The sequence below is a fragment of the Leptodactylus fuscus genome, chromosome 8, assembly GCF_031893055.1.
Source record: "Leptodactylus fuscus isolate aLepFus1 chromosome 8, aLepFus1.hap2, whole genome shotgun sequence".
NCBI lineage: Eukaryota > Metazoa > Chordata > Amphibia > Anura > Leptodactylidae > Leptodactylus > Leptodactylus fuscus.
In genome coordinates this window covers 54,623,210-54,639,909 of record NC_134272.1, presented here as the reverse complement: position 1 = coordinate 54,639,909, position 16,700 = coordinate 54,623,210, and the positions used below count along the sequence as shown (strand labels likewise).

The following is a 16,700-nucleotide window of genomic DNA, read 5'->3' as shown; positions in this document are numbered from 1 at the left end:
AAAAACAAAACACACCACAAAACACACGTTGATATCCGCAATTGCGAATATACACTGATGTATGTTCAGTGTATAGCCGCAAAAATGCACGCGCCCATAGACTTCTATTGGACGTGCCGTGCCGTAAAAGCACGGCTATTACGGACATGCGGTATACTGTCCGGACCACGGTTGTGGCACGCCACACCACTGAAAAAATCTACGATCGTGTAAGAGGCCTCATAGAAAATTATGGGACCATAAATGGTCCGCAATTTTGAACTTGCAATTGCGGACCATTTGCAGTGCAAAACTATGGTCGTGTAAGACCAGCCTAAGGCTGAGGCCCCACATTGCTGAAACGCAGCCTTTTTTGTTGCAGATTTTGCTGTGTTTTTTGAGCCAAAGCCAGGAGTGTATTGAGCAGAAGGGAGATGTATGAGTATTACCTATACGTTTCCCATTACTTTTGCAGCTTGGTTTTGGCTCAAAAAACCATAGCAAAATCTGCAGAAAAAATTGATGCTTTTCTGCAACATGGAGCCTCAGTCTTAACTGGGATTATTTTATACTATATTCTTGAAAAATCAATGATTTTTAATGGTTAATAGAATTATTGGATCAGGGTGGATCTCAGTAAATCCTGTTAATGTGCTGTAACTTTGGGAAAACTAATTTAGAAGACATTTGGGTAGGGAATTCACATCCATTAAGATGCAACATCACATGACCATAGCTGTCAATCATGGAACAATCCTGCGATGTTGTATAGGTATCTTGTACCATATTTTGCCCTCATATACCTTTGCACTGTGGAGGGATTACATTTGATATGGATCATGTATTTGTTAGATTTGTATAGAATAACCCTCTGTATGCACTCATAGTCCTAGGGAGGTACAGTAGACCCCAATTTTTACAGCTTTGAGGTTATTATAGATCTTCACTTCAAATACTCTCATATATCTATTTCTAAAGAAACTTGCTTGAAAAAGTGAAAGCATATCTGTATTTATGGCAATGGCTGTATAATGAGCCTAAAGGTGACCCAGGTTACCATTTCCAACATGGGCTCGACAGAATATCCTGTATATATCCAACTATTGGATAGCAGGGACTGGACACTGGACCACCAGCAGTTAGGCTACACACATACAACTGGGGACCGATTTAATAGTGGAAAGCACTTGGATGACATTTGAGTGTCATCTGAGTGCTATCTGTTCCCCATTCTGTTACAATTAGAGATGAGCGAACACTGTTCGGATCAGCCGATCCGAACAGCACGCACCCATAGAAATGAATGGAAGCACCTGTGACGCTGACTTTGCCGGCGGCCGGCGTCACAGGTGCTTCCATTCATTTGTATGGGTGCGTGCTGTTCGGATCGGCTGATCCGAACAGTGTTCGCTCATCTCTAGTTACGATGCCAAGGAGCAGGATAAGGCTTGCTCTATAATCATCAGAAAGGAGCATCGGACCCTGTCATGTGCATGAGGCCTTAGGTAGTGTATATAGAGTATAGCAAGAGAGATGGTATTGGGTCAATATGCCTAGGCTTTGCTTCTACTGCTGACTCCCTACTCAGCACTGTACTTGATATCACAGGGAACCATAGATTTTACATTTATCAAACTTGTTACGTTTTTTACCAACAGAGCCTCCCTCAGTGATACAGTTAACCTTTGGAAGGTGTTGCTGGCCGATGGACAGAATATACTACTGAAGAAATGCATCCAGAAATTCACATTAGAACCTTTCAAATTAGAAAGCTTGAAGGATGTGACCGATCTGATAGCTCTTGTAGACATCCAGCACGTCATATGTAACTGGTGAGAATCTGTATTAGGCTCTGTGCACATTGGCATCATTCCCTTAGGATATGATTCACATAATAGAGACACAAACATGCAATACAGGCTATTTAGCCTATTGGCTATTGTGTACTTTAGGCTATTGTGCCTTTATGAAATCCGTCAATTCCTAATGGTGCACCCTTTATTAAATTTATTTTTAGCTCTTTGGATTCTTCACTTGATGTTAAGGAAATTCCTGCTGTAAAAAATCTGAAGAGTCTTATATTTGGGTAAGTCCTGAAATGATCCAATGACATCTTGTTTGACATTACAAGTATTTGAGGAGGACAGACATGATATCTGAATCTTAGCAGCTGCAGTGAATCGGAGGTGAAGGCCACACAACATTATGCAGAAACAGAACTGCTTCTTATTTACAGGTTACATAAGACCTCCTATTAGGTGTGTGGAGACTTATACAGCCATAGTTGCTCCACTGTAAGGGATCATGGGAGGAATATGCAAATCTGTCTCCCAAGATGTAAATAGGGAGACAGTGCCTCTGTTATGCTGTCCTCTATAGGAAGCACCCTGAACATCATGCCCAACTTTCCCAGAAGCCTTTACTGCATAATGAAGGATTTTTACCAAGTCAGTTTCTCAGCTATAGACGGCAGTTTCAGTCTGGTTGGACCTCGTCAGCACAGCGTAGAGAGAACTGGCTAGGTAGAAGTGAGAGGCTGAGAGACCAGATTATGGGGATAATGTCATTCCTTAAGGAGAGACCACCTATTAGGTGTGTGGAGACTTATACAGCCATATTGCATTATGCAGTAAAGGCTTCTGGGAAGTTGGGCATGATGTTCAGGGTGCTTCCTATAGAGGGCAGCATAACAGAGACACTGTCTCCCTATTTACTAATAGGTGGTCTCTCCTTAAGGAGTGACATTATCCCCATAATCTTGCCTTTTTATGTATAAGAAAAAAATAACACTTTTTAGAATTCTCAGAGTCGCTACATTTATAATAAAAGGTCGCAGACCTTCTATAGCGTAAAATCTTCCACTTTGTAGACTGACATAATTGCTTAATGGCAGCTAATAAAAGAATAAAGAAATGACTTTATTACCACATTTCACAGATAATGATACTCATACTCATCTTTCCATGGTGTTCTGTTGTCCACGGGTTGCCTTTCTATTACGTGCCTCGGCGCCAAAAGTCCTGTGCATCACATAACCACCAATCAAAGGCCTCAGCAGTAAGTGGTAAGAAAGCGGTGACAAATATGAGTGATGTCACAAGTCCCTCTCCAGCGACCGCTGAGGCCACTGATTGGTGTCAGTAGTCACATGAGGCACAGGCCTTTCAGCACCATGGCCCCAGCACGGGGTGGATAACAGATAGCTGGGAACAGGTGAGGTTTCTTTCTTTCAACTTCCCCACAACCATCCCACTGGTGGCTTAAAATCCTGAACAACCCCTTTAGCTCTGCACATATAAAAATGTACTATTTCATGTCAGAGTAGTGCCCTTATCATTAAGGATTGGAGGTCCCTGTGTTATCTATACATAGATAATATCTGCTGTCATAGTCCTATCTTTGCCAATGAGTTGGCCATGGGAAAAAAAATTCCTACAGAATATGAAGTGTCAGGGTATTATTCGACATAGTGACCGGAGTAAAAACTGAGGGTTTTTTCAGATTATTATTAAGATATAACTATGAACATGGAAAGTTAAAAAAATCGCAAACAATTCATATAAAATATGCTTTACATAAAAAGTTGATTTACAGGGTAGGCAGGTTCCCCTATCTATCTATCTATCTATCTATCTATCTATCTATCTATCTATCTATCTATCTATATGTGCATACACATACAGATGTAATGGTGTCAACCTGAACTTCTGCAGTTTGGATACAATTTTGCAGCATGATATCTAGTATGTAGGGTGGTCTCCTGACTTTCCCCTGATGTCATATGTTAGAGGTGAGAAGGATTAAGCAGTTGTATATTGAATCTTTTAGTTCTTGAGGAGATGACCTGCTGACAGGGGTATCTGGCTGTTGCTCTCTCCCCTTTCCCTTCAGAAGCACATGCATGCTTAGCAAAGCTGGTGTGTGCATGTTTGTGGAGGTCTTACAGCCTAATGGACTAAATTATTTATGTGCATGTATAGAGAAAGTGCAGTGCAGTATCATAGAGAAATGTACCAGCAGAGTGTACAGAGGATATATTTAAGCCTTTGATGCACCATTGGATATTATTATATTCCTTCTGTGTTCTGCATTCTCTCTTTTTTTTTTTTCCAAAGCTTCTTTTTTTTATCACTTATCAGTTTCTTCCTTTCCTCATTTTATTTAGACATTAGAATCCATGATTCATTGGGACAATCACATATTATGACACACTAAGATCCTGTAGGATTGTCATAGTGAGTTGCAGGATATCTAATGTGCTTCACTGACTGTGTTCTTGTGTCTTAGGCTCGGGAAGAAACATGGACAAGATGGCTTCCTAAAACTTGTGGAAATTCTTCCCAAACTGCCTGCTCTTCAACATTTAGAGTAAGTAATACAATGTCCTGGAATAATGAATGTGGTTTTATTGACCTTTTCAGGAAAACAACTCCAAAAATATTAACAGTTGTCGCAGTAGGTGACACAACACCCAACACGAAACAAGGAGAACATAGGTCAAACACATCATAAGGGATATTATCGCAACAGTCAGATGTCTTTTTTTTATCCTAATGTAGAGCACACCCCTGGGAAAAAAGGGAACAAGTCATGAATATGGAAGCTGTACATGGGAGGGGGAGGAGAAAGCCCCCTGTAATACTGTCAATGCAATTAATCCGTGAGGTGAGAAAAGTAAATGAGCATTGTGCTCCACACGCAACATGCAGACAGAAAAGTAGTTCACAATCTACTTTCCTGTCTGCATGACTCATATGTATGGAAAGAGCACGGACCCCATTATAGTCTATGAGGTCTGTGTGCTTTCACTGTACAACGTTTGTCAATGCGTTCGGTAGTCCATTCGGGAGGGTAAAAATGTAGCTTCCCCACTCATGTACTCATACTGTCTTATAGACTTTATTGCTACAATTCACAGATAATGATATTTGTTTTTCTTCTCAAAAATTTCCCTAGTTTGAACAACCTGACAGAGAATCACATTGGCGATAAAGGAGTAGAGAAACTGGCAGAGAAATTTCCAGAACTGCGATGTCTTCAAACACTGGAGTACGTATTAGAAAATCATTAATAGATTTGAGGAAGTGTTCCGCATTTTACAGAACTAGAGGAAAGCAATGTTGATTTGGGCTTTTGACCAGCACTATAACATTCTGAAGGTCGCCCAAAGTTATGGTAGTGTTTAGTGCTGAAAAGATTTTATGAAATGCTTCTGTAGAAAAAGCGTTATTTATTATCACCGTAAAAGCTCAGATAACTTTTAAAAAATAGCGAAAATGTTTGTCCCCCTGGCATTGCCCAATGTCAAACAAGTAACCCCCTCTATTCTTTATAATCATGTTTTAAAATGGCCTGTATAAGAAATACATGGCTTCATTCTTCTAAAAACAGTGCCACACATGTCTTATGGTTTTGTGTAGTATTGTAGTTTAGCCCGGTTTATTTTCTGACACCACCCATGAACAGGTACAGTGATGTTGTACAAATTTTTAATCCCCCTGTACCTTGTTCTCCCTGTGAGGACTACCTTATTGCTCTTACATGGGGTGAGGGAATGGCAATTTAGGTTGTCTAGCTAAATGACTGGTTAGGGACTGTTCAGCTTCATATGATTTCTAAAATAAATAGATACTTGAGGTCCCTATGAATGTAAAATAAAAGTTGTCAGCCGAACAGCGTAGGGCACCTTCAGAAATTTAGCTTTGTGAGCAGATATAGGGGGCATTGGACTGAAGACAGATTGTTGTACACTACAAGCAATAGCCATCCTTACATAGTCTCTATTCTTAAGTAGGTTCTGTCGTTTCAACAAATTTCGCATAAATGGATAGTACAGGAGATTGTAAGAAACTGTGTAATACATTTTATCTGCGAGAAATACTTCTTTCTGCTCATATTAGGCTCCCCCCGATAAAACAATTTTCATTGTGAAAATCTATGATTTATCCATTTTGAGATGGACTACACATCATATGGCTCAGATTACACAGGTCTCTAGAAGTCTATGGAGAGGGGAGGGGAGGAATGTGCAGAAAACGTAGGAGATAAAGAGAAGAAAGTCATGATATCACAAACAAAATCATTCTACTTACAAGAGTATTTCTCTCTATATATAATTCATGGTACCGGGGCTGTTTTTGAGTTAGAGACAGTTATAGGGCAGATACCCTATACTCAATGTGTGATGATGCCCATAGTGATACAGTATTAGGATATTGCACTTAAAAATCATTTTTTCAAAAAAGGTCTGTTAGTGATATTAATAGGGTAATAAGTGCACCCAAATACCTTTAGCATTGTTTTCCGTGATTTCTGGGTTTCTCTGTGAGCTCCTGGCATCTTCTGCATTTGTTTACTTGGGCATCTTCCTGTTCTGTGTTTTCCTACGACTACCATGATGCCTTGGGCTTCACTCAGAGCTGACTCACACCACCTCCCTCTCTCACTCACTCCCCATTTCCCACTCACACCCATCCCTGTTTCCCTAGCTAGCTCACCCACTACTAGCCCTTCCTAACTAATGCAACCCTTTCATACTTACCTGTCTTCCGGTCTGGGCATGGAGTGTCTCTTCTTCTGCGCAGGCGTGGGCAGCTGGCAGATGGCCTGCGCAAGAGCCTGTAGAAATATCTATTTAAACCGGACAACCCCTTTAAGAATCTTTCTAATCTGCTTCATTGTCCATAGTCAGAACTGACACTAACAATCCTTCTGATTTATCCAGTCTGTCACAGAATAATATTACTGGTGTGGGAGCCAAGAAGCTAGCAGCAGCGCTTCCATCTTTACCATCATTACAGACACTGAGGTAAATGAAGCATGAATGCATGTGGACTGTGATAATGATGAGTGGTCTCTATATGATTCATCATGAAACTCTTAGATTATATGTGTATACAATACATGCTATTTCCTGTAATTGTCTTTAGAATGAGCTCATATCATAAGATCAGTTATAACAAGTTCTACAAACCGTTTACCAGATATTCATCATTGTGACAGCTGCAGGTGCTAAAGCAATGCAAGAGATGTATCACCCTGATTTCTGTTACTATCATGACAATGGCAAATAATACACGTATCATGGCTGAGCTTGTATGGATAAAGGCCAGCAGGTTATAGAGCAGGAGGAACTGAGCGGACTGATACTGTATGTAGCTTTGTGGGGAAAGAGTCAGTAGGACTTGTGTTTCATTAGGGTTACAGGCAACACGTTTCGACACTTTACCAGCGTCTTCTTCAGGCCAACATCATGGATAGTAGTTGGTAAAAAGAGGAGGGGTATGAGCATAAGGATTCAATAGATGCCTCTGGGGTCTTTCGTTGTCCAATGTAGGGTGTAGATCCAGCAGAGAAGAAGCCTCAAAAACAGTTCCTTGAACTGGAATTTCTATACACAGCTATAAAGCAAACTTTACCAGGTTACATTACATTGGTTTAAATAGCGGTATTCACACTGTTGCGATTTATGTCCAGTGCCAGCTTTTCACAACTTCACTGGTTCAGGTTTCTTTGACAACACCGTAACTCCGGAGTAGCAATGCCCAACAATACGACAAGACCTTCATTAGTAGGTATTATTGTTAGCACTTGTTAGCACTTCTTTTTCTGAGTCTCGGTTCACATCTGTGCTCAGGATTCTGCTCGGGGAGTCTGCTTGGGGACCTGTAATGGAAGCCTAAACGCATAGAAAAGTGGTTACCTGGGAAACCGCACGGATCCCATAGACTATATTGGGGTCCATGTGGTTTCTGCATGGAAACGTGGAGAAAACATGTGGTTTCTTAGGTATCCACTTTTTAATGTGTATAGGTTTCTGTTTAGGGGTCCCCAAGCGGACTCCCTGAACTGAAACCTGAACGCTGATGTGAACTGGGCCTGATAGCATTTACTTAGATGTATTGAGAAAATGCCGCTAGGTAAACCAGTCTTTTATACAGATGAAGCAGTGACCTGACTCGGGTGCCTGTGCGACACTGGAATGTGTTGTTTGCTTTATACCAATTCTCCAATTCTAGGAGACCATTGGGAGCCAGAGGCTTCTTCTCTGCTGGATCTGCTCCTTACACTGGACAAAGGCATCTTTTCCTTCCCTAAACACCAAAATCTGTCATCTTCCTTGATGCTGAGTAAAAGACGAACACATATATTTGTAACTCAACACTAAAAGTTGACAAATTATTTGGATAAATTGACATCACCAGTGGACATGGACACAAGAATCACTCCATATCATATCCATATCATGTCAGTGGCCATTTATGTTATATGTATCCAAGCTCTGCCCCCCAGAGTGTGTGTGGGGGGGGCATACCTACAGAGATCTCTGATCGGATTGGTGCCCCCTTGACATCCACGTGCCTTGTCTTTATGTTCCAGCAGCATAGTACTAGTATGTCCTGATCGGTAGTTTCTAGTCTATACTTGACTTACAAGTTTTGTATAAACTTAAAAATAACAGTTTGTTTTTTGTCATATTTTCAGCCTATTTAATAACAGTGTCTGCGATATGGGAGCTGAACAGCTGTCCAATATACTTCCCACTATGACATCACTTGAGGCCCTACAGTAAGTACAAAGAGACAAAGACATTTAGTGTTAATGACGTTTTTTCCGTATCGGCACATTGGGCATATCACAAGAATATTCTAGCAGGGCTAGGAGCTCTATTGCTAGAATGCAGTAGTAGAGGTGAAAATGATGCCCCATGTCCCTTCTCAACCCGGGAGGCTACAGGGTATACGACCTATTCTTATTATTGATAATCATTTTTGGCTTATACACCTTGATTAAAATGTATACAAAGAACCTTGTGTTCATTTTTATAGATTTTGCTGTGAGGCATAGACCAATATATAATACTGTCTTTTAATCTATAGTGTTGGCGTTTTAAACATAAATAATTTGCTTTCCTACAGTCATTTATTAAGTTTCATTTTTGTCTGCAGTTTGGATTGTAACCGGATCACATGTACTGGAGCTGAACAGCTTGCGGCAAGTCTTCAGAAGTGTCCAAAAATGAGAAGCCTAAGGTATGTGCATGGTTTGTTGTAAGGAGGTGGCGCCATCTGCTGTTGCAAATACAGAATGCACAGCAGTTTTTTTAGCACACAAAATAAGTTTGGCATGAATGTAATGTGATGGAAACATATGATAGATGTTTCATAAAATAAGTGTAGATGCATTGAATGAATCTTACCGCATCCTGATGTAATAGTATGCCAGGTACTTTAGATAGCACACCTTGATGTACTATTGTGTTCAATGCCACTTCCACCCCACAAAGATCACCAACAAGAGAATGACTGTACTACATAACTGCTATTGCACTGCAGTCTGTGAGCTTGGAGAAAACTCAGATTCCAGTAGCTAACCCATTTAGCGCAAGAATCAAGCCTGAATGCAGCACTGTACTAGGAAGGATGGAGTAAAGGGAAGGGCAACCTCTCCAGTAGCCATGGTGTCCAACCCTGGCACTATGATTGCCAAGGATGACATCGCTATGGAAAGACGAATGCCCTAACAAGGGCTTGTGCATATTTCTATGCATAGGCAAAATATACTGGCATATATTAGTATATTGTAATAAAAATGATGTTAAATCAAAGAAAAAAAGTTGTTTTCAAAAATATACAAACACATCTTTTGGTAAAACTAACCACTAGAGATCAGCGAGTACTATTCGAAACGGCAGTTTCGAATAGCACGCACCCATAGGAACGAATGGACGCAGTCGGCACGCAGGGGGTTAAGCAGCAGGATGCCGGCCACATCTGCGTGCCGGCCGGCTCCATTCATTGCTATGGGTGCGTGCTATTCAAAACTGGCGTTTCGAATAGTACTCGCTCGTCTCTACTAACCACCTATCTGGGGGTCTGGTATTTCCTGTTCCTCATAAACACAATGTGGTGTGGAAGGTACAATACAGAGTGTGGATATAATATAGAGTATAGCGTGTCGTAAATGGAGACACTTCTAAACCTCGCCCATTCTGGTGCAAATTTTTCAAAAGTGTCTAGACTGTTGTATTTTTCTGTTCTTTCTGGTGCACACTGTTCAGAAATATGTCGTATATGCTGTGCACTTTAAATTTCGGTGCAAACATAGACAGATAAGTGTCCGACTTGGATTGATAAATGTGTCCCTATATGTGAATCTGTTTTTTAATATGACCCCATAACTGCAATGATATGTTAATCTAAAAACTTAGCTTGTTGTACTGTCTAGTAAGTTTACTTATTACTCTGGTCTAAAATATGTGGGTGCAGTCATTAAAACCGTATTACAGTATTAGGTGTAGTAATAATTCCATCGGTACAAGCATTTGGTATGTTTTCTTTGCATCTCATTACAATGGGCATTGTTTTCCCCAATATCTACTGCTACCCTGTTTCGCCGAAAATAAGACACTCTCTTATGTTAAATTCTCTTCTGAAATATATGACCTATTTTATTTTTTGGGGGATGTCTTATGCAGTGGCTGGTGCGGGGGACAATCGGCAGTCATGCCAGCGCTTCCTTAGCGGAGTGCCGGCATGACTGCCGGTTGTAGGTGGTCCATGAGGTGAAGGGGGCGGGTGTCTTATTTTCGGGGAAACAGGGGTATGTACAATAGATAAGGATTATATAGTGACCCTTCATACAGTCTTACACATGACTTTTTATATCTGTAGGATGTACAGTATGACCATTCCTCATGCCACTCTACAGCGTCTGCAGCAGCGAGATTCACGAATAAGTTGTCTTTCAATAGGGTGACAAGGTAATTTTTTTTATTGTGTATACAAAAACATTTATCTAAGACAGAAAGAAAGAGAACACAGAGCCATTATATTGTATGACCCCATACATATGCCCATGTATCAGCTGTCCCTGTGTATGGAGCTGTGACGCCAGGACAAAACTCAGGCCAGGTCTTATTCCTGTCCATTTGCGGCCCCGGCTCACTGAAGTAGATTAAGGGGTCTCTGGAGGTACAAGCAGCACACAGGTATCATCCATGTGCCATCCGTACTCTTCAACCACAGATCTTCATTGTGTGATCAATTGCGCACTACGCATGTGCATGGATCTGCCAGAAAAGAGTCATGGCTCAACTTTGGCAGACTAAAACTTTAGTTTCTGCTCAACACAACAGATGGGAATGGAGTCACCAGGTTTGGGGCCCTAAACTCCTGCAACATAAAGAAATGCTGCTAGTTTAGGGGCCCATCTGCTGTCCCAATCTGGTGACTATCATGAATAGAATTATATAGCAGTAAGTACAACTTTTTTTAAAGGGGTTGAGAAACAGTGCCACACCTGTCTATAGGCTGTGATTGGTATTACAGGGTAACCTGATTTTCTTTCACATAGCTATAGGTTTGGTGCATTTTCTGTAATCCTGTAAAACCCTTTTAGCCTAAGGTCCCAGATATCATGCTGCAGAAAAAAAGGCAGCGTCAGGAACGCATCACAGTTTTTTTCTGCATCGCTTTTCACAGAAAGTCTGCAGAGTTTACTTTTGAAGACTTTCTGTCCCTATTATACCAATATTGAAACCGCTGGCATCGTAGGTATAATTGACATGCTGCGATTTACAAAAATGCAAGCATTTTTTAAATCACATCATTTCCACTGTGGATATTTTTCTGCAATGTATGGATTGGATTTGCACAATGTGGCACAATGTGACTCCAGCCTTAAGGTTGAGGCCCCACGTTGCGGAAACACAGCATTTTTTGTTGCAGATTTTGCTGTTATTTATTGGGTCAAAGTCAAGAGTGGATTGAGCAGAAGGGAAAAGTATAAGAGCTTTCCCTATATTTCCATTTCCTTTTATAGTCACTCTTGGCTTTGGCTCAATAAAACTGCAAAATCTGCAACAAAAAATGCTGCGTTTCCGCAACATAGGGACGCAGCCTGAGTCTTACCCCTGGTTCACACTAGCGTATGTATTCTCTCCGGTTAGAGTCCACATGGAGACCCCCCCAGGCAGAATACAATCGCAATTGCAAGTACTGTGCTGTCAAAGCGCACGGACCCCATAGACTATAATGGGGTCTGTGTGCTTGCCGCGCACTGCATCGTTCATGCGGGCAGTGCGCGGCAAGCACACGGACCCAATTATAGTCTATGGGGTCCGTGCACTTTTACAGCACAGCACTTGCAATTGTGATTGTATTCGGTCCAGGGGGTCTCCATGCGGACTCTAACCGGACGGAATACATACGCTAGTGTGAACCAACCCTTAGAGGAACTGCAGAAAAGAGTTTTCCTCTGCGGACTTTCTGCTTCAATTACAACTATACAGAAAACACCAGCGTTTCCATAGGTATATGTGCAACAACGCTACAGTCTTTGAAATCACAGCATGCCCACTGCAGATATTTTTCTGCAATGTGTGGATGGGATTAGCCAGACTGTACTCAGACAGTCTCCCTGGCAATGCTTAGTTAGATGATTGCTAATAGAAACTTTACAGCCTGTTTTCTATTTAAAGGAAGTTTGTTAGATTAATAAAGTATATCACCAAAATGTTCACCATACCGCCCCCCGACATAAAAGGGGCCATTTATTTTGAATGGGTGGACGGATTTTAAAAACATAAATGCCACAATATTGAGGGGTACAGCGACCACCAAATAATGTATGGCATTTAGCATTGTGTATTTGGTGATAGTCCTGTTTTAGGTATAACCAATGTACTTACTGTGCCAGTTAGTTTACGCAATAACCGTATTATTTCTTTATTTTACAGGCGCGCCGTGAAGAAAACCAAAGAATATGTTTCTAATAATACAATGTAACTACTGAAGTGATAGTTATATTTGCACTATGGCTTTTGGAATTGCACTAATGGCCAGTTGTTTTTCACATTCATGCTTTAATACCAATATTAATTGTCGTATGGAAATGAAAAAAGGGTGAGGTCCAATAATCTTATGTGGTATCGACTGACAGATACATTACTGCTAAAACAAATATGTCTGTAACGGTATATAACATGGAGGGTAACACCATTGTACAGAAGGGAAGAAGACGCCTGTACATATGGCTCCTTGACTTGGCCTTTAGTCACATATATTGCTCAGTTTGCAAAAGTGACAACTAGCAATAAAGATAGCACAGGGGTCGTCTCCAAGCTTTTTAAGCCTGGACTACACATCACTAGGAAGACAATGAAACAATTTGTGCTCTTTAATTCCACTGTGATGACTGATCACGCCAAAGTCTAGCTGATTGTATCGGATTAGGTCATTTTAATGCCTGTCCAAGTCTGGTGGGTGAACACTTCTTTATAGGGTCCAGCTATGTGCTCCACACTCAGAGACGGTCCGATGTCCAACCTTCCTTTAAACAGCTTGCAGTCTCACAGGCACAAAAAGAAAGACTGCAGCTGCACTCCCTCCTCCCCGTCTACTATTTACTTTACAACTCAGGGACTGAAGATATTTCAGCATGTGTACTGGAAGTCTGCAGGCATGGAGGGGTCCTACATTAGGGACTAGTGCAAGGAACTGTTCATCAAACTTCACAGTGAATCCTTTAAGGACAGTTGGCATTCATAGTCAATATGAATGTATATATCACTGATGCAGAGAGAGCTGTCAATCACTGTATGTGAGCAGGGTAAGCAGGTTTCTTACTGTCTCTACTAGGAGTCCTGTCAGGGTTTTACTCTGAAATCCTACTCTGAATAATATAAATTTATGTAACGCAGAGCTCAGCATTTCTATCGCTATCTTAACCTGTACTCAGGGGAGCGAAATCTCCTAATATGTTTGTTTTATATCGATTCTAATAATGTCTGTGAGTTACCCTCTTCTTCTGTTGTAGAGCATTATTTTGGAACCATTAGTACTGACCAGCGAGTAGAGTTTCTGCACTGTAATATATTACGTTTGCACTAGATTGTACAGATTTGTAGTTGTTGTTTTGTGTTTCAGCCCTTTTTCTGCTGCTTTAAAGGGCTATATCAGCAAAATTTTGCTGTATGAGCTCCACATATGCGTGAATAGCCTTTAAAAAGGCTATTCAGGCACCGCTAATCTTATCATACCTTTGCATGCACAGGGGGCGGTCATGCAGGGTCCGACGTCATCTTCGGTCCCGCCTTCCTCTTCTTTCTTCTTCCAGCGACGTCCTCCTGTCCTGGCTCTTCTCCACCTTCATCTTCTGTTCTTCCGGAGTGAAGACGTTCGCGAGCGTACTGCGCATGCTCGCGTAGTTTCAAGGGATACTTAGAACTACAACAAAAATGGCGCACGCGCGGGAGTTGAATGTAACCCGCCGGAAGAACAGAAGATAAAGGCGGAGAAGAGCCAGGACAGGAGGACATCGCTGGAAGAAGAAAGAAGAGGAAGGCGGGACCGAAGATGACGTCGGATCATGCACAACTGCCCCCTGTGCATGCAAAGGTATGATTTACCTATATGTTTTTATAGTTTTATTTTAAAACGGGACGGGGGTTTAAAATAAGATTAGCGGTGCCTGAATAGCCTTTTTAAAGGCTATTCACGGATATGTGGGGCTCATACAGCAACATTTTTCTGATAGAGCCCCTTTAAAAATTTAAATGCTCCTATGCACATTTGTCAACCGACAACTTTAATAATTTTCAATTTTCCAAAAAAACTGAAAAAAAAAATCTTTTTAAGACTTCAGATTACCTTTTAATAGATCTCTGTGTATTTTAGGGGAATGCATTACCAGCAATTATAAGTGATTGGGAAATACAACACCCTAGGTTGTCGTCAGTCCAGCCATATAATACATGCTTCCATCTATGTCGGTCTACATTTTGCCTACATTGTAACAATCACGGGGCACTGAAATGTCATCGAGTGGGATTTATTGAAGATACAAGGCAGTCAATGTGTATGATTGTATCATACCTCCGCAATATCAGTGATGGTGGGTGTATTATTTCATACCATACAAGTTAGTCTAAGGCTACACTGCAACACTGACATGTGTCATAGAAGCCAGCTGTATAAATGGCTGGAAATGGGACATAACACATTAGCCTGCTACTACTTTGTATGACATTCAGCCATCTCAGTAACAAGTCTTCTCCACTGGAAAACGTCCTGCATTTAATAACTAAGGCTGGTTTCACATCTGTACTCGTTGCCCGTTTGGGGATGCCGTTCCCCATTACTCTTGAAAAATGCGGAGAGAAAAGTCCTGCAAGCAAGGACTTTTCTCTCTGCATTTTTCGGGGGTGGGAACCTGGCGAACCCCATTATAGTTTATGGGGTATGCGGGTAACTGCATTTTAAGCAGATTGGGTTTCCATTTCTCGAGTACCTGAAGAACATAGACCTGAACGCAGGTGTGAACCTGGTGTAAGCAATACTGATTTAGCATGTATTATTTTCTTGAGACCTGTATAATAGCCTGGCTTTATATTTGTACACTTGTCAAAATACTTTGTGAAACTGTATCCTTGTGATACCACGCATTTAAGATGCCAATACTAAATAGATGTGTCCTTTCTTATCTTTGATCTTGGTTCAAGATATCTAAAGACATGGCACAAGATAACTTGCTGAAGCATCCTTTATCACAAGCTGTGACTTATGTTAGTGCGGCCACCCAGTGGATGATTTGTGAAGTGCACCCTGCTGAGGGTTTTTCTAACGTGTGACTATCACTTGTCTTGTTAGCAATGGGTCTGGTGGTGACCAGAAGTTTCTGGCTGTCCTTAAAATTGTACAAGAGTATTCAATACCCAGTAGCATTAAGTATGTGACTGAATACTGACAGCAGTGTGAGTAGTAGAGCTCTTGTTACTAAATGTAAAAAACAGAAGCAGGTACTACTCACATTGGAGGAAATTTCTGAACTGTTCAAATCAATTGTCTGGCGCTACAAATGTGCACGACCATTTACGAAAAAGTGTAGTAAATTGTAGAGAAATGAGCAGACATCTCGCCTCGGCTAATATACTGGAATTCACTTACAAAAGTGGTATGAGTTATAGCTGGAATCCATGCTAGTCCCTGGATGGTGCAGATTTCAGATCTCACGCTTGTAATGCACAAATCTTAATAATAAATCTCCTCCTTTGTTTCTAAGGTGAGACAATAGTAGGAAATGCACATTAATATTTTGTTGCACATGGCGCTATATCATAAACAGCATAATTGCAATAAATTCACACGTGTACAAAGTACAGAATTGATGCTACGTACTTGTGCCAATAGCAAATTTTGTGAATTTCTCATGTAGCAGAGCATCATTGTTCCTGCAAATCGCTGCATGGCCTTTACATAAGCATTACAGTGTATACAAAGAATGTGTAACTAAGTTTTATACACTTAAGAAATCTGGTGGGTGATGAATGATTCCATTAGCTTAATGTGAATACGAATTGGCAGTGCCAAACAGCATGGTGGTAGTATCAAGGGCATCATGGATCTCAGCGGCTCACTTTGGGAGACTCCATTGCTGATTCATGTTCCTGTTGGCACACACTAGCCCTTGTTTTCTGCTGTTTCTGTGTTTTTTTTTACTGTGTGATGAAAATGTATAGTTTTTTAAATAAACATTTCTAGCAAATATTTGTCCCGTGTGGTATCACTATAACGCTCAAGTCCGCTTCTGTATGATCTCCTGTCTTACCTGGGAACAAGTATACGAAGAGTAAAGAGTTACTCCATGTATACAGTGTTAGTCCACCTCTTAAAGCTGAGTAGATATGACTAAAGATATTGATATGGCAGTATAAAATGAAT

At 41.0% G+C, this 16,700-nt stretch overlaps 1 protein-coding gene across 1 annotated transcript in view; it reads left to right on the top strand.

Moving 5' to 3' along the window:
* The window catches only part of CIITA (class II major histocompatibility complex transactivator), a 54,866-nt gene extending 42,072 nt beyond the window's left edge, over positions 1 to 12,794 (top strand). Inside the window, exons 13-21 of the mRNA XM_075285775.1 lie at positions 1,638 to 1,811; positions 1,997 to 2,065; positions 4,267 to 4,347; positions 4,936 to 5,028; positions 6,704 to 6,787; positions 8,464 to 8,547; positions 8,928 to 9,011; positions 10,653 to 10,741; positions 12,719 to 12,794. Of these exons, the coding sequence (XP_075141876.1) occupies positions 1,638 to 1,811; positions 1,997 to 2,065; positions 4,267 to 4,347; positions 4,936 to 5,028; positions 6,704 to 6,787; positions 8,464 to 8,547; positions 8,928 to 9,011; positions 10,653 to 10,737 (754 nt within the window). The 3' untranslated portion in view covers positions 10,738 to 10,741; positions 12,719 to 12,794. The remainder of the gene's footprint in view (positions 1 to 1,637; positions 1,812 to 1,996; positions 2,066 to 4,266; positions 4,348 to 4,935; positions 5,029 to 6,703; positions 6,788 to 8,463; positions 8,548 to 8,927; positions 9,012 to 10,652; positions 10,742 to 12,718) is intronic.
* Positions 12,795 to 16,700: the final 3,906 nt, after the last annotated feature.